At 34.4% G+C, this 19,252-nt stretch overlaps 1 protein-coding gene across 12 annotated transcripts in view; it reads right to left on the reverse strand.

Annotated features, from left to right (window-relative positions):
- WDPCP (WD repeat containing planar cell polarity effector) overlaps positions 1-19,252 on the reverse strand; it is a 426,161-nt gene that overhangs the window by 167,335 nt on the left and 239,574 nt on the right. For all 12 annotated transcript variants that reach the window (XM_077915604.1, XM_077915602.1, XM_077915603.1 and 9 more), the window contains one exon: positions 19,153-19,216. In XM_077915604.1, the coding sequence (XP_077771730.1) occupies positions 19,153-19,216 (64 nt within the window). The remainder of the gene's footprint in view (positions 1-19,152; positions 19,217-19,252) is intronic.

Genomic DNA, 19,252 nt, shown 5'->3' on the forward strand with positions numbered 1-19,252 from the left:
AATTCTCACCAGAGGTTTATTAGATGGGGGAAAAAGCCATGCTCATTGTTTACATATTGCCTATGTCTGCTTTTAAGCTACAATGGCATAGTTGAACAATAACAGAGATTATGTGACCTGCAAAGGCTAAAATATTTACAATTTAGCCCTTTGTAAAAGAAAAATTTGACTACTTTTTTTCTGGCTCTCTCCTCTAGAAAACAATGACAAAGTCAGTAGCAACAAGCTTGCTAGGACCCAGTCTGTACTCTAATAACCATTTGAAACTAAAAGATACCAAAACTACTTGGAGATATCATTGATACCAGACTATGGCACCTTATGATACAAGAAGGTAAGGAAGATATCCATGCTACTGGGATCATCTTCATAGTACTCAGAAATCAACTTAAAGGGATTTCCATGACTAATGATGACCAATAATATTGCCACCTATACAGTCTTTAAAGGAATAAAACAAAGTCCATCACTTAGCAACAAAATTCATGAACTCCAGCTTCCAATGATGATATACTAGATATGAGATGTAGTACGAAAATGTGACCCTAACAAGGAGAAATACTGGTCACATGAATCACACCTAGAAATGGGAGAAATATTGGAATTAACAGAAAAGAACCAAAACTGATATATACACACACACACATTTATTTATACATACATATATATACACATAAAGATTTAAGGGAAAACAGAAACATAATAAAAGAATCAGATGATATTAAAAAGAACCAAAGCAGATTGGTGGATTCCTGGGGTTGGGCAGGAGGTTGACTACAAAGAACTCCCTGGGGTGATGGAAATGTTCTTTACATAGATGTTCTATAAAACTTCTATATGGTGTTGATTATGTGACTATATATATTTGTCCAAACTAATCAAATTGCAAATTTAAAATTGGTGAATATGGCTGTATATAAATTGTTCAATAGTATAAATTTAAAAGCAGCATTTTCAAAGGACTGAAGCATATACAATATTTTTAAGTTAATGTATTAATAATAATGTACTAAAAAATAGAATTGGTAGCCCTTAGAGAATGCTAGGGAGACGATTTACTATTTTGAAATGTGGAAAACACAGATAAAGAATCCAGCACTTGCCTTTTCTTTCCTACAAGAAATGTACCTCAGAATAACTGAATAGCAGGGAGGAAAATGAAAGATTTTAATAATTGCAGCTAACAAATGAAGAAGGACCAATAGAATATCACCGCTTTGCAGCACTAATGAAATAGCAGATGTAATGGCAGTGACCGAAGCTATATAGGCAGAAAGCTTCAGAAGAACTTTATAATGACTGGATTAGATCGATAAACCCTGAATCCACCAATCAACCTTAATATTACAAAAAAAAAAAAAAAAAAAGAAGACCTAACATTGTCAGTTGATACAGAGTATGTATGAAGCATCTTTGTCCAAAATACAAAATAAACAGATAGTAATTTTCTTTTTTCTTTGTTTTTATGTTAAGCACTCCAAAGATAATGCAACTGGTACAATTCAAAATATGAGAAACCCTGCTTAGTTTATTCAAAAACGAAATTGCAAAACACATGAGGTACCTCACAAAAGTGAGGTAGCTAGAGTTCATATTAAAATAAACATCTGAGACACACCAACCAAATGTAATGTTGGACCCTGTTTGTGTCCTGAGATCCAAATACCATTTTAGATGTTTAAACACTTCAGGAGATAAGCCAATTTCCTTTCTCTGTAGTTTTGTCCTTCCAATTCTAATTTTGTTTTTGTTTTCTTCTTCTGTGCATCTTGATCCTGTTTTCCAAACTAGTATCATACAAGTCTTTTCTAGAAAATGGCTTTCATTTTTGTAAGAATTTCTACTTTTAAAATTTTCATTTAATATCTCCTTTTATCTTAATTTCATTTTTCTACATTCCTTGGATTTATTTGCCTTTCCTTACCCTTTTAGATGAAAGCACATATGATTTATTTCAAAAAGTTTTAAAATTAATGGATTTAAGGCTATAAATTTCTTTTGAGTATTAATGCTTGGCTGCAAGCCAAGATTTGATATATAGTATTTTTATTGTCATTCATTTTAAAAGTTTATATTTTCCACCTTTAGCCCAAGAGTTATTAAGAAGCATGCTGTTAACACCCAAAGCCACTAGAAGGAAGGATATAATAAAGATTAGAGAAGAATTAAATGAAATAGAGACTAAAAAACAATAGAACTGATTAATGAAACTAGCTGCTGGTTCTTTGAAAAGGTAAACAAAACTGATAATCCAGACTCACCAAGAAAAAGAGGACTCAAATAAAATCAGAAATGGAGAAGTAACAATCAACACTACAGAAATACAAAGGATTATAAAAGAATATTATGAAAAATCATGTACCAACAAATTAAAAAACCTAGGGAAAAAATGGATAAATTGCTAGTAACATATAATCCCTAAAACTGAAACAGGATGAAATGGAAAATTTGAACAGACCAATTACTAGCAATTGAATCAATAATCAAAAACTCTCAACAAACAAAAGTCCAGGACCAGATGATTTCACAAGTGAATTTTACCAAACATTTAAACATTCTTCTCAAACTATTCCAAACCTGCCCCCCGCCCCCCGAAAAACAAAACAAAACAGAAGAGGGAGGAAAGCTTCCAAATTCATTTTGGTCTTGTTTTAAAGATTTTATTTATTTATTCATGAGAGACACAGAGAGAGAGAGAGGCAGAGACACAGGCAGAGGGAGAAGCAGGCTCCATGCAGGGAGCCCAATGTGGGCCTTGATCCTGGGCCTTCAGGATCAGGCCCTGGGCTGAAACGGCACTAAACCACTGAGCCACCTGGGCTGCCCTTCCAAATTTGTTTTGTGAGGCCAGCATTACCCCAATACCAAGCCAGAAAAAAGGCACTACAAAACAAAGGAAACTACAAACTACAAACTATTTCTGATGAATCTAGATGTAAAAATCCTCAACAAAATAGCACCAAACCAAATCCAACAATACATTTAAAAAAAAATCATTCACCATGATCAAGTGGGATTTATTCCTGGGCTGCAAGGGTGATTCGATGTTCACATATCAATCAACATTATATATCACATCAATATACAGATTTAATGCAATCCCTATCAAAATACTAACAAGATTTTTCATAGAACTAGGATAAATAATCCAAAATTTGGATTTGTATGGAACTAAAAAAAGACCCTGAATAGCCAAAGCAATTCTGAGAAGGAAGAACAAAGCTAGAGGTACTAATACCAGATTTTAAGGTCTAGTATAAAGCTGTAATAATCAAAACAGTATGGTAGTGGCACAGAAAAGAGACATAGATCCAGGAAACAGAATAGAGAGCCCAGAAATAAATTTATACTTTTATGCTCAATTTATCTATGACTAAGAATATAAGAATATATACAATGGGGAAAAGTCAGTCTTTTCAACAAATGGTGCTGGGAGAACTGGGCAGGTATATGCAAAAGAATGAAACTGAATCACTTTCTAACACTATACACAAAAATAAACTCAAAGTGGATTAAAGACCTAAATGTGAGACCTAAAGCCATAAAAATCCTAGAATTGAACATAGGCAGTAACTTCTTTGATATCAGCCATAGAAATATTTTTCTAGATATTTCTTCTCAGGCAAGGGAAACAAAAGTAAAATTAAACTACTGGGACTACACCAAAATGAAAGCTTCTGCACAGTGAAGGAAACATCAACAGAATGAAAGGGGTGACCCTCCTGAATGAGAGAAGATATTTGCAAATGACGTATCTGATAAGGGGTTAATATTCAAAATACATAAAGAACTTACACAATGCCAAAAAACCCCCATAAAAATCCAATTAAAAATGGGCAGAAGGCCTGAATAGACATTTTCCCAAAGACAACATACAAATGGCCAACAGATACACAAAAAGATGTTCAACATCACTCATCCTCAGGGAAATACAAACCAAGAGTACAATGAGATATCACCTTATACCTGTTAGAATGGTAGATTCAAAAACAAAATAACAAGTGTTGGTTAGGATGTGGAGAAAAAGGAACCCTTGCTCACTGTTGGTAAGAATGCAAATTGGTGCAGCCACAACGGAAAACAGTATGGAGGTGCCTCAAAAATTGAAAAAAGAATTACCATATGATCCAGTAATTCTACTACCAGGTATTTACCCAAAGAAAATGAAAACACTAATTCAGAAAGATATATGCACTTCTATATTTATTGCATTATTTATAATATCTAAGATACGGGAGCAACCCAAGTATGAATCCAGAGATAAATGGATAAAGAAGATGTGTTTATATGTATTATGGAATATTAGCTTTAAAAAATTAAAAATTGCCATTAGTGACAACATAGATATAGCTGAAGGGTATAATGCCAAGTGAAATAAGTCAGACAGAAAGACAAATACTATATGATTTCACTCATGTGGAATCTAAAAAACAAAACAAATGAACAAACACAGGAAAGAGAGACAAAAAACCCAAACACTTAGCTACAGAAAACAAACTGGTGATTGCTGGGGAGGGGGAAGTGAGGGTGACATAGATAAAGGGGATTAAGAGGGCATTAATCATGATGAGCACAGGATAGTGCTCAGAATTGTTCAATCATTATACTGTACACCTGAAACTAATATAACATTGTATGTTAATTACACTTCAATTTAAGAAACAGTCTACTGCCAAATTTTCAGTAACATGTTCTATTTTAGCAGGGCAATCTTTGTGTGGTTTATTTTTACATTTATTGCTTAGAAGTCACTAAACATGGCCTCTATGATAGCTTTTTCAATTTGTTGAGATGTCCTTGGTAGCTTGGATATGATCATTTGTGATTGATTTTGTCATTGTGTTAATAATGTGTATTCTTGTTTATTAAATGTATCTTCGTTAGCTCAAGTTTTCCAGTTATATTATTCAAACCCTCAAGATCCCTACTGTTTATTCCCTTCTTAGTATACAGTTTTCTGAGAAATGTGTGCTAAAATCCTGCATTTTGTGGATTTTTTCCCATTTTCCATTGAAGCTTTTTCTTTCCAAAAACAAAAACCTTTTGGAGCTCTGTAGTTAAATGAATAGTGCTATACCTATGTGATGTGTTACTTCTATTGTCAACTACATAATAATGAAGGATCTCTTTGTATTAGTTGCCTACTGCTGCATAACAAACTACCCCTAAAACTAGCAGCTTAAAACAATAAACAGTGATTACGTCACAATCTCTGAAGGTCAAGAATATAGGACAACTTAACTGGGTGATTCTGATTCAGTGCCTGTCATGAGGTAGCAGTCAAGATGCTGACCAGAGCTGTAGTCATCTGAAAGTTTGAGGGTGAAAGACCTACTTCTTAGATAGGTGCCTCACTCACATGTTTTTAGCAGGAGGTTTTTCACAAGATAATTGGCACGTCACCGCATAGACCGCTCCATGAGGTTGCCTGAATGTCCTCATGACCTGGCAACTAGCTTCCTGCAGATCAAGTGCTCAGAGGCAAAGGGATCAAAAAGGAAGCCACAATACATTATATTACCTAGTTCCAGAAGTCATAACTGAAGTGAGTTACTAAGTCCAGCTCACATTTATGGGGATCACAGGGTAAGGTACCAACTTTTGAAAAGAGATATATTAAATCAAAGATCAAATATTGGGACCTATTTTTAAAGTATCTCACTCTTTTCCTTCTTTAATCTTTTTGTGTTCATATATTTTGTCTGATACTTAGTTCTGGCAGCATTTATTTGTGTGTCTTTTTCCATTTGAACTTTTCTATGTAACTTTGGGTTTGGAGGGTTTTTCTGTATGTAACATATATCTGTATACTTTAAAAATCCAATCTTATGGTCTCTGATTTTCAACAGGTAAACTTCATTCATTCACATTATAATTATTGACCATTCTTGACAGCTTTTTGTTTTCTATATACTATGTCATTAGTGATTTCCTTTTGATTTGTTTTTTAATAATTTATCAATCTTTCTTTCTTCTATTTGTCCTATTTACAGGTTCTAAGGTTATGCTACTTGTGTTAATCTGATAGTTCTGCCATAATAAAATACCACAGGCTGGGTGCTTTCAACAACAGAAATGTATCTTTTCACAATTTGGGAGGTTAGAATTCCAAGATCAAGCTGTTGACAGGTTTGTTTTTTCCTGAGGCCTCTCTCCTTGGCTTGCAGATAGCCACCTTCTTGCTGTAAACTCTCATGTCCTTTCCTCTGTGCACATGCATCCCTGGTGACTCTTCTTTTTTATAAAGACACCCTCATATTGCATTAGGGGTCCACTTTAATGGCCTATCTCCAAGTACAGTCACACTGAGCATTAGAGCTTCAACATATGGATTTAGGAGGGCATGAGGACACAATTTATTCCATAACACCATCTACTCCTATTTTTCTTGTGTATAGTCTTAAATTCTTAATATACTCATTTCAACTTACTTTTCTAATAGTACCTGGTGTAATTAGTATTTATTTATTTTGACTTTTCTCCTCTCATGCACCCTACTGCACCCTGATTATTCATCCTTGCTTGCCAAGGAATATTTTTCCAATTCCTAGTTATCTCCTTCCATAGGCAATGGAGAACTTTTGGTGCTTTTTCCAACTTTGGGAGCAGTATTTTCTTGACATTCAGGTTTCTGCTTTCTTTTTCAATCTGATTTTGTCTGCTTTACAGCTTTCAGTGGATTCCTCACAGCTTCTGGTCCATCATGCATTCTTGTTTTGAATTCCAGTTATAAATTTTAAACACAAACACACACGTTTCATCATTTCTAGAGATTTGGCACAGGAGGGAGAGGTTGATGTGTGCACGCAATCCAGTGTCTTAAAACAGAAGAGGTACATTTCACTTAGAAGTTAATTTTTCAGAGTGAAGACTTCTGACTGGGAAAACTGAAATTGGAAGTCCAAATGGCTAAGTCTGAGTCAGTAGAAGCCAAAAACATCTACAGTCATAATACTTAAAATTACAATTATATTGTATGTAATAAATGGTAATTCTTGTTTCAGAAGTTAGCAGGTATAAAACTCCTCTATATAAAACAGTGCCAAAGAAGCAATTTTGTGTCAACTTGATCACCAAGCAAGTGCCTAGGAGTGGCAGATGTAAGGCACACTACAGAAATCATGCCAATGAAAGACAAACTACCCAATAGTGTCATGCCAAGGGAAGGCACAGATGGCTGGAGAGCAGCAGCTATAGGTCTTTTTATAGCATTATCAAACGGCACACACTTGACATTCCAACTGGTCCTGTGCCAATGGCCAAGGTAATTAGGGATGCCAACATGAGAATGTTCAGAAGGCATACTCATCTTCATGCTATCCAACATGGGGCCAGAGAAACAAACTTGGGTGGCAAATGAGTGGTTTTATGCCACAGTAATAATTAGGTTGGAGACGTTACCTGAATTTTCAAAAGCGGAGTAAGATCCCAAAGACAAAAAATTAAAAGCAGCATTTCTGTGACCAACAGAAACAGACCCCCAAACCACACTGCTTCTACCTAGAAAAACCTGGACAATAAAGAGTCCAGAGCTGTGACGAGACTCTTTCTTTCTTTAAAAAAAAAAAAAAAATCTCAAGCAATCTCTGAGTTATAGAGAAGTTTGAAATACAGGATGAGGATTTCTCTTTCTGAATTATTTGAGAGGAAGTTGCCAACGCACTTTTGAATACTTTAGTGCCTATTTCCTACTAATTAGGATATTCTCCTATATAACCACAATCAAGTCATCAAAATCGTAAGGTTAGCACTGATAACATTCTAGCTTAAATGACTGAAATTGGACCAATTGTTCCAGTAATGTTCTTCATATCACAAAGATCAATTTCTTGATGGATTTAGTTGTGATCTCTTTAGACTCCTTGACTATACATAAATTCTGTAGTCTTTCTTTCATTTACATGAATTTGGCATTTTTTTGAATATAGGTTAGTTTTATAATGTCCCTCAATTTGGGTTCAACTGTCATTTCCTCAGGATTAGATGCCAGTTATGCCCTTTTTGGCAGGAATACCACAGAAGGGCTGTTGTGTTCTTACTGTAGTATATAAGATAGCAAATTAGTTTGATTTGTTCTATTATTAATGATGGTATTTTGATCACTTAATTAACATGATGTCTACCAGCCTTCTCCACCGTAAAGTTACTCTTTTTTCCTTTTGTAAATAACACATACTACGTGAGGAAATATTTTGAACAATGTAAATACCTTGTATTTCAGGAAACTTTCACAGTTATAGCATCCATTAATTATTCTTGCCCTACTCCATTATTTCTATGATGTCTGCCAAATTGTGATTTTGTCATTCTATCATTCCTTTTACATTTATTAGTTGAGTTTATTTATTTATTTATGTACTTACTTGTACCATTATGGACTCAAAAGAAACTTATACAATTGATTATAATCATCCCACATATTTTGATAAAATTCAATTCAAAATACTTCCTAAATTCTCTTGATTTCTTCTTTGACCTATGAGACTTTTAGAGAAATACTGTTTAATATGTAAATATATGGGGACTTTGTTGATAATTTGAATGTCATTGAATTGTAATTTAACCCCTTTGCTGTCATAGTTCAGTTTTCTAAAGTGTACTGTGCTTTATTTTATGGACCAGCACATAATCTATGTTTAGTGAATATTCCACGCGCATTTGAAAAGAATGCACATTCTCAAGTTGTTGAATATAAAAAAATGTCAGGTGAAACTGGTGGATAGGTTCATCTATTCTATATCCTTATGGATTTTTTTGTACTACTTATTCTGTGAATTACTGCATTGTCTATTTTTCCTCTCTCTCTTTATATCTTGTATTAATTCCTTTGTTCTGAAATCTACTTTGGTACCTATGCTTTGCATGTTATATCTTTTTACAATTGTGTCATAATAGCTATAATGTTTCTCTGACAGACAGAATATAAGTAAGTCTTGCTTTTTATCCAGTTTGACAAACTCAGACTTAAAAACAAATCCAATCTACATTTTAATGGGAGTGTCCAGTTAATTTGAATTTAATATAATTATAAATGTTTAGATTTAAGTATACCATCTTGCTACTTGTTTTCTACCTTCCTTCTTGTCTTACTCTCTTTTGGGTTGAGTATTTTATACGTTTTTTTTTTTTTTTTTAATTTCTTCTATTGACTTTTTTAAGCTGCATATCCATATAAATGTTTGAGACAATCCTCTAGGCACTATAATACAGTGTTAATTTATCACAGTCTACTTAGAAAATTAATATTGTGCCACTTTTCACAAGTGTCTTAATTTCACAATTTTAAGGTAATTTTCACTGGATATAAAATTTTGTATTGTGAGTTATTTTTCAGTACATTAAAGATGTGATATTAGCTTTTGGCATCATTTTTCTATTGAGAGGTCAGTCATAATTCATATTAGTTGGTCCTTCTATGTCCTTTTTTGTTTGTTTATTTTCTGGGTATTTTTAAGATTTTTCACTTCACCATTGTTTGTCAGTAGTTTGGATAAGCTGTGCCAATATGTGGTATGCCTGAGTGTTGCTTTGTCTATTTGGAGTTCACTGAACTTCTTGGAACTATAGACTGTTTTCCACCAATGATGTGTATTTTAGATCACTTAATTTTGGTTTCATGAGTTATTTAGCCTTTACTAATTTTTTAAAGATTTATTTATTCATGAGAGACACAGAGAAAGAGGCAGAGACACAAGAGGCTCCCCACCGGGAGCCCGATGCGGGACTCGATCCCAGGACCTGGGATCATGTCCTGAGCTGAAGGCAGACGCTCAACTGCTAAGCCATCCAGGCGTCCCTTAGTCTTTATTAAATTTTATAATATTTTCCCTTCCTTTTATTAAGATTGGATGATTTCAACTGATCTGTCTTGATGTCTTTCCATTGACCCTTTATTACAATCTTTTGCTAAACCTATCCAGGGAATTTTTCATTTCAGATTTTACATTTTTCAGTTCTAGAATTTCTTTTGCCCCCTTAAAAACAGTTTTCTTATCTCTGCTGAGAATCTCTATATATTCAAGCATTTATGCTCATCTTTTCCTTTCTTGACCTTAACAGTTGCTCAAAAATTTTTTTCCCTCATTTTTCAATATCTGGGTCCTCTCAGGATCTGCTACCTTTAGCTTCTTTTCCTCTTCATTATACATCACATTTTCTTGGTTCTTTTCCTGGTTCATTACTAGACATGTGAAATGTCTAGTAATGTGTTATTGTGTGCTATGCATAGGGGACATCACATTATAAGGAGTTTGGGTAATACTGTCTTTCTTTAAAGGATGTTGATTTTTGTACTAGAAGGGCATTAAGTTAGTGGTGGATTCTTCTGATCCTGTCAAGTTAGTTTTGTGATTTTTAATTTTTTTAAATTTTTATTTATTTATGATAGTCACACACACACACACACACAGAGGCAGAGACATAGGCAGAGGGAGAAGCAGGCTCCATGCACCAGGAGCCCGACGTGGGATTCGATCCCGGGTCTCCAGGATCGCGCCCTGGGCCAAAGGCAGGCACTAAACCGCTGCACCACCCAGGGATCCCAGTTTTGTGATTTTTAAAGGCAGATCTCTTTCAGTTTTGTGCATAGTTCTGGGATATGACCTTTATCATCAAACACGGCATGTCTGGGGTTTCATGCAAATGCCCAATGAGGTTGCTTCACTTTGATCCAGAATTCCAGTGTCTCTCAGAATAATGAAGCCTCTCCATTTAGTTCTCAGTTTCACAGTAGTGACTCTTTGGTAGGCGTTGTGTTCTTGAGGCTTAGCTTTCCATTGACTATCAGAGGAACCACCTTGTAGACTTCTGAGTCTCTACTCTTCGCACAGATTTTCCGATTCTGGTATCCTGCCCAACAAATTCTAGATCACTCATCATCTCTGAATTCTAAACTCTTAACTCTGGCTCTCCAGTTGAGAGACATCACTGGTCTCTGCTCTCAGAATTACAGAGAAAGACTTCTGTGTATTCCCCATTTTTTAAGAAGCAAAGTCTTGCAGGGCTTACTGTCCAATGTCTAAATAGAGTTGTCATATTTTGCTCACTTTTATAGTAGTTTAGAGTGGGCGGGCAAGTCTGAAAACCAATTTGTCCATTAGCTGGAAGTGGAACATCCTTTTCTCTTACCAGTAATATTTTAAAGGAGTTGAGCAAATATTGATTATATAATTATTCCTTTTTGCTTGAGTTTTGGTAGGAAATGAACCATAGGGATCAATGAGAAGGTAATTTTTTTTTGAAGGACAGGAAATTGGGGACACACTTTATTATTATTTTTTTTAATATTTTTTATATCTTTGAGAATTAGCATCTTTTTTTTTTTTTTTTTTTTTTTTTATGATAGTCACAGAGAGAGAGAGAGGCAGAGACACAGGCAGAGGGAGAAGCAGGCTCCATGCACCGGGAGCCCGACGTGGGACTCGATCCTGGGTCTCCAGGATCACGCCCTGGGCCAAAGGCAGGCACCAAACCGCTGCGCCACCCAGGGATCCCAAGGGGACACACTTTAAAGAGTGTCATACCTATCAGTTCATATGTACTTTAAGGAACAACTCTTCTTTGTATCTCCCAAGATGCAGATGGGTTCTCCAAGAGCAGACGTCTAGTCTGGTAGATTGATCAATATCACGTTTGGCATATACCACACCTGTCTTTAAGAAAACTATCACTAAACATATGAAAGTATTCTTCCTGGAGCCAAGAATGAAAAATAGGGAAATGGGAAATTGGTGTTATTTTTCTGTGGTCCTTTCTATATTCACTGTACACTTCCTATTATTACAGATTAAAGATTAATTCATCTTAATCTGGATGAATAATATTCTAAATAAAACTAGGGTTCTGTAAATCAAGCTAGATCTGATGTCATTCTGCAATAAACATTCTTGCTGATAACTTTTTAATTCTGATAAAGAATAAAAGAAAAGAATAGTTTTTTGAATTTAGTTATGGGGAGTCATCAAGTCATAAATCACTGAGCTCTGAAAAAACTTCCAAATTTTTAGTTTATATTCGTAGTTTGGTATAAATAGAAATAGCGTGAACTTTAGAGTCAAACACACCTGAATTTGACTCACAATTCTAAGTTTTCCTTATAAACAGTATCAACTATAAGGTAGGTATAATAATTCTATTGGTTAGGATTATTATGAAAATTAAATAAGGCAATTTATAAAATATATATGTTATATTGACATAATATACCATCATATAAGACATTATCTGGTATAATGATCAAGAAAAGCTAACTGCTTTAATTTTGTGAGATGTAATGATTTTGTTGCTGATAATCATAAAGCACTTGGCATACCCTCAAGAAAGACAGACTATAAATTTAAGCAAGCATAAACACAAATATCTTCTGCTATTATCAGAAGGAAAGATCTGCATTATTCACCTTATAAGATTAATACAATTTTTCATCAAGAAGGGCTGAGACTTTTTTTTTTTTTTACTTTTTTGAAAATAAGTTAAAATTCTAAAAATTTAGGTTTTTGTGCTTGGTTTTCTTTTTTTAGTGCTTTTACTATAATTAAACAATAAATCCTTGTATATATCTTATAAAATCCCATTTGCTCCATTTTGGGTATAAAACGGATGTCATGCTTTAAAGTAGAATTTGTGAGATGTAAGGCTCTTAGTGATCAATAGTTCAAACGTAATAGCACACTGCAGGGGGTTATCCAGAATTGGAAAGCAGCTAGTGCCAATTTTTAACACTTCACTCACCTCCCAAAAATATTCTGCAGAATTTCTGATTCCAGTAATCCAGATAAGGATATATCAAACCAGTACTCTTGCTGAGAGCACTAAACAGCTGGATAAAATAATTTTTAAAATTCTGTTTGAAGACACTGGAGAAGTACCAAGACAGCAAGTATTTGAAGGCCCAAGATTCTAGACAGAAGTAAAGCCCAAAAAGGTAAGTCTGACATTTGGTGCTGCTTTTGCTTTTCAAAGCATTTGCCAATATGTAATTGGCGGCCAAGGGGGTGAGAAACTTAACAGAAAGTAGTGTTTAGGGCAGCCCAGGTGGCTCAAGCAGTTTAGCACCGCCTTCAGCCCAGGGCGTGATCCTGGAGACCCCAGATAGAGTCCCATGTCAGGCCCCCTGCATGAAGCCTGCTTCTCCCTCTGCCTGTGTCTCTATTTTCTCTCTCTGATCTCTCATGAGTAAATAAATAAAATTAAAAAAAAAAAAAAAAGAAAGAAAGAAAGTAGTGTTTAAGAAGTTGAGAAACTGCCACAGAGCTTTAGGTAAGAGTCAATGGACTAAGGCTACCAAGTTATACATCAGGGTCTGCTGAACAAGCAGGGCTTCCAACTAGACTCCTGAGGGGCTACATTCTTGATGTAAGTATAAAGTAGAAATAAGCCAGCTCTTAGACTGAAACTCATCTTCAAATAAACTCAATCCCAGAATGGATTAAGGTATCATTTAACCCATACCCTAATGACTTGCCAGAAGCAAAAGTAAAAACAACATCATACATAGCCTCAAATTATCACATTTTAAAAATTCTATGTCCAACATTCAATTAAAAAAAAGAACAAAGACATAAGACCAAATGACCTCAAAACAAGAACAGAAAAATCCACCAAAAGCACAGTAGTCAAGAGAAAAAATTAGAGGAAAAATGTAATTAATAAGCTAATACAAGGGAAAAATGGAATAACATAGTTAACATAAAAAAGAGCAAGGGTAGTTAGATAAAAGGACATAGAATAGGTGGGAAAATAGAAAAGAAAGAGAGTAGGACAAATACAATTGTATTATTTATATTATAATTCAATTAAATAATCAAATTAAAAGACAAAGGTTGTGACAGCTGATTATAAATATACAAATATATGTTGCTTATAAAAGATATAACTTACATAAGGGGACATGGATACATGATATGTGAAGCAAATACAAACCAAAATAAAACTGGTGTAGGTATACTTTGAGATGAATGTAGTAGGTTTTAAGGCAAGAAGCATTACTAGAAAATAGAATGTTTCATAATGATGAAGGCTCAATATACAAAGAAAATATAACAGTTCTAAATTGGCATGCACCTAACCACACAACATTAAATAAAACAAAAAAGGTAGGTCGACAATTATAAAGGAAAAATTTAAAACACCAGTCTCAGTGAGGATATAGAAGAACTGAAAAACATGACTAACAAACTTGATTTATATAGAACACTGCATTCAACAGTGAACTGTAGACTGCACATTCTCTTCAATGTACATGGAAATCAGGCAGCCCAGGTAGCTCGGCAGTTTAGTGCCACCTTCAGCCCAGCGTGTGATCCCAGAGGTCCAGGATTGAGTTCCACATCTGGCTCCCTGCATGGAGCCTGCTTCTCCCTCTGCCAGTGTCTCTCTCTGTGTCTTTCATGATTAAATAAATAAAAGTCTTTTAAAAAAATGTACATGGAAATCTTGCCACTGACCATATAATGAGCCATAAGGGAATTTCTTTTCTTTTTTTTTTTTAATTTATTTTTTTATTGGTGTTCAATTTACTAACATACAGAATAACACCCAGTGCCCATCACCCATTCACTCCCACCCCCCGCCCTCTTCCCCTTCTACCACCCCTAGTTCGTTTCAATAAATTTCAAAAGGTTGATATAATACAGAACAGGTTAAGGTGTGTGTGTGTGTGTTTCCCTAGAAAATGTTGTTTGAAATTAGGAAATAAACTTTTAAGAAACCTAAAGCAAAGAAGAATTCCCAACAGAATGTTAGAAATATGTTGAACTGAATGACAATGAAAAATACACATAAGATTGTCAGAATGCAATCAAAGTCATGCTTAAATGGAAATTATACCCTTGAATGCATACATTAGGAAACAGAAGCTGAAAAATCCATGACTTAAGCATCTATCACAAATTAGCATAAGAACAACACATTTAAACAAACTTGGAAGACTTACACTATTGAATATAAATATTTATAAAGTAAGGCAATTAAGGACCAAGTGTAGTAGTAGATATACACATTTATATGGGCATTTGATTGGTTTATTTTTATTGAATTACAGTTGACATACAGTATTACATTATTTGCAGTTGTACAACATAGCAGTTCGACAAATCTATACATTATGCAATGATTACCATGGCAAGTGTAGTTGCCATTTGTCAAATACGTTATTACAATATTATTGACTCTATTCTCTATGTTGTACTTTTCATATTCCTAACTTATATTTGTAGGTTGTAGTTCTTAATCCCCTTCATGTACTTTGCCCATCCTCCTACACCCCTCTACTTTGATGACCACCATTTTGTTCTCTTTATTTATGAGCCCATTTGTTTCTTTTTGCTGTCTATTCACTTGTTTTTATTTTTAGCTTCCACATATAAGTGAAATAATACTGTATTTGTCTTTCTCTGACTTACTTCATTTAGCATAACATCCCCTAGGTCCATCATGTTGTCACAAATGACAAGATTTCTTTTTTTATGGCTAATATTCCATTGTGTGTATCTATATATAATACATGTTATTTATCCTTTCATCTATGGATGGATACTTGGGTTGCTTCTGTATCTTAGCTATTGTAAAGAATGCTGCAATACACATAGGGGTGCATATATCTTTTCCAATTAGTGTTTTCATTTTCTCTGGGTAAATATCCAGTAGCAGAATTATTGGATCATGTGGTATTCCTTTTTTTTTTTAAATTTTTTGCTGAATCTCCACAGAGGTAGATTGTAGGCTTAAAAGTTAACATTAAAAATACAAATTCTGCAAAATAAAAAGAATTTTGGGGCACCTGGCTTAGTCAGTACAGCATGCAACTCTTGATCTGGGAAGGGGGTGTGTCTTCAAGCCCCATGCTGGGTGTAGAAATTATTTAAAAACGAAACCTTAAAAATTTTTTCAAGACCTTGAGGCAGTAAGATTTTTATAGTGGCACAAAGAGCACTAACGAGCCCCTGGCAACCACCATTTTATTCTATATTTCTATGAAATTGGGTTTTATTTATTAAGATTCCATATAGAACTGATGCCATACAGTATTTGTCTTTTCTCTATCTGGCTTATTTAACTTAGTAATGCCCTCCAGGTACATCAATGATACAGCAAATGCCAAGATTCCCTTCATCTGTCAATGGACACTTAGGTTGTTTCCACATCTTAGCTATTGTGAATAATGCTGCAGTAGACATGGATAGATACTTCTTCAAATACTGATTTGTTTCCTCTGGATCTTTACCCATAAGTGGGATTGCTGGGTCATGTAGTAGTTTTGTTTTGTTTTTGAGGAACCTCCATGTTGTTTTCCACAGTGGCTGTACCAATTTACACTCCCACCAACAGTGAACAAGGGTTTCCTTTACTCCACATCGTTGTCAATCTTTGTAATCTCTTTTTTGATAAAAGGCATCTTAACAGGTATGAGGTGTTATCAAATTACGGTTTTGGTTTGAACCTCCCAGATGAATAGTGATGTTGAGTACCTTCTCATGTACTTGTTGTATGTTCTCTTTGGAAAAATGTATTTTCAGATCCTTTGTTTATTTTTCAACTGAATTATTTGATTTGTTGTTGTTGTTGTTATTGAGTTGTATTAGTTCCTCCTATATTTGGATATTAACCCCTTATCAAATACATGATTTTCAAATATTTTCTCCCCTTCGTAGATTGCCATTTCATTATTTTGACTATTTCCTTTGCTATGCAGAAGCTTTTTAGTTTAATGTAGTCCCACTTATTTTCTTTTTCTTTCTTTTTCTTTTTTTAGGTAGACTCCATGCCCAATGTGAGCCTTGAACCCACAACCATGAGATCAAGACCTGAGCCAAGATTAAGATACTCAACTCACTAAGCCACCCAGGCGCCCCTAGTCCCACTTGTATTTTAGTTTTTGTGGCCTATGCTTTTGTTGTCTTATCCTCACCCTCCACCTCACCCCACCCCACCCCCCAAATTGCCAAGACTAATATCAAGAAGCTTATTCTTGATGTTTTCTTCTAGGAGTTTTATGTTTTCAGGTCTTACATTTAAGTCTTGAATTAATTTTTAGTTAGTTTTTGTGAGGGGTGTAAGGTCCAGGTTCATTCTTTTGCATGTGGACATCCAATTTTCCTACCACTACTTATTGAAAAGACTATCCTATCCCCATTGTGTGTTCTTGGTCAAAGACTAGTTGACTCTATACGCATGGGTTCAGTTCTGGACCCTTTATTCTATCCGTTGATCTGCATTCCTGTTTTTATCACAATACCAACCATAAAATGGAGTACAATGTAAATGTTAAAGAAATGATATAGACTTATGTTTACTGATATGGAAAACTGTGTTATATTGTTGAATTTAAAACCTCAAGTTATAAACAAAAAGCATATATTCACATAGAAAGGTATTTTAAAGGATGTTCATTTTGTGGGAAAAATTAGAGAGGATGACAAAATATGAGAGACTCCTAACTCTGGGAAACGAACAAGGAGTAGTGGAAGGGGAGGTAGGCAGGGGGATGGTGTGACTGGGTGATGGGCACTGAGGGGGGCAGTTGATGGGATGAGCACTATATGTTGGCAAATCGAACTTTAATAAAATTTAAAAAAGGATGTTCATTTCTAGACTGGAAGAATTTAAGTGGTTTTTACTTTTGTTCTCTATATTTTATGGTATTGTTTACTTTCTATTATAGTATTATTTATCTTACAATCAAAATATTTTATTTTCGTCTAAGGCATTGCTGAACTGTATTGATTTTGCTTACAAAATGTCCTGTCCTTTATATTTGTATAATTCAGGCTCTGTTTCAGGTCTTCATTATTTCTTACATGGTCATGTAATAATAATAATAATAATAATAATAATAACAATAATAATAATAATAATAGTTTTTTTCCATCTTAGCAGTAGTGACACATGATATCTGTATACTACTTACCAGTTTATGAAGTCTTTCAGTACATTAGCCCCACTAAGACCCCAAAACATTACAAGTAAAGAAATACGAAGACAATATACCTTTACTAGAGTGAATTGTGGCAGAGGTGAAAAGGTAGAGATAAAGAGAAAGTCAGTGGGATCAAAAAATCTAAAAAGTATTCTAATTTCTGACACTGTGATCTCAATATGCACAAATATTAGTCAAAGAGTAAAACCATCCCTCTATATATGAATATGCCTGTTCAATTTGACAGAACAAAATACAAAATACAGATGATAAATAACAGAAGGTTCATACTTTTGAAGGAATTACAAAGATTTTTTCATGATTACAAAGATTTTTTTCATAATTAATGAAAGCACAATATAATTGAATAATGGAAACTTAGAATTTGAACAACAAACTCATTCCAAAGACAAGTGACCTAAAGCCATAAATCCATTTTAACATCTAAACCATCAAAGCTTAATTTAAACTACAAAAATGTCTTCATTGTGCAGAAGATTCAGGTAAAAGAGACTTCCAGAATTTTGTTTGTTTTCAAGAAATTTGCTTAACTGTTTCTTTGATAACAGTGAAGTTTCTAATGGAGAATATGCTAGGAAACCAGAAAAGGAACATCTGATCTCACTGTGACATTGTGGTAAAAGATCTTATACGAAACTGATACAGAGCACAAGGATCTGTAAAAAGCTGGCCAATTTTACTGTTAGCTAATAAATGGATGACTAAAGTGTATATGAATTTATAACCCCTTGCATCTACTGTGAACTGTGGTTAATTAAAAAATATAAGTGAGAACATTCATAACTTGTTACTTCACACTAAAGTCTAAGGGATAAACTGAGCACATTCAAAATTTATGGCACATATTTTGCCTAATGTCCTAGCTTCTGTAGCTGTACTTCAGAGAATGGATTAAGAAGACATTAAAGCTTATTAGATAGAAAGGTGTCATCCCCTTATATCAAGGTACGTGAAGAAAAAAGCTCAAGAATTATACATTCTTAGAAAACATAAAATATCCTTTGGGCCCTGGCAAGGAAAATGTCAACAAGTCAAAAGAGACTAGATGGCTATTGACCAGTTTCATGAAGGCAAAGCTGCAAGCCAAGATGGAATAATGCTTTCCCACCATGTGTGTAAGGCACAAATGACACTAATCCTTTTTAATGGTCACAAAAGCTGACAACTTACTCAGCCTTAGAACTGAAGGAACAAAATCATCTTTGGGAATGACTCACCATAAACAGGTCACGAGCACCAATGTCAACAGCTAACAGAAATGCCTTTTCAAATCTCTGGTACCTGAAAGGAAAAAAAGAAATGTTATATGTTAGTTGT

Source organism: Canis aureus, chromosome 11 (genome assembly GCF_053574225.1).
Source record: "Canis aureus isolate CA01 chromosome 11, VMU_Caureus_v.1.0, whole genome shotgun sequence".
NCBI classification, from domain to species: domain Eukaryota; kingdom Metazoa; phylum Chordata; class Mammalia; order Carnivora; family Canidae; genus Canis; species Canis aureus.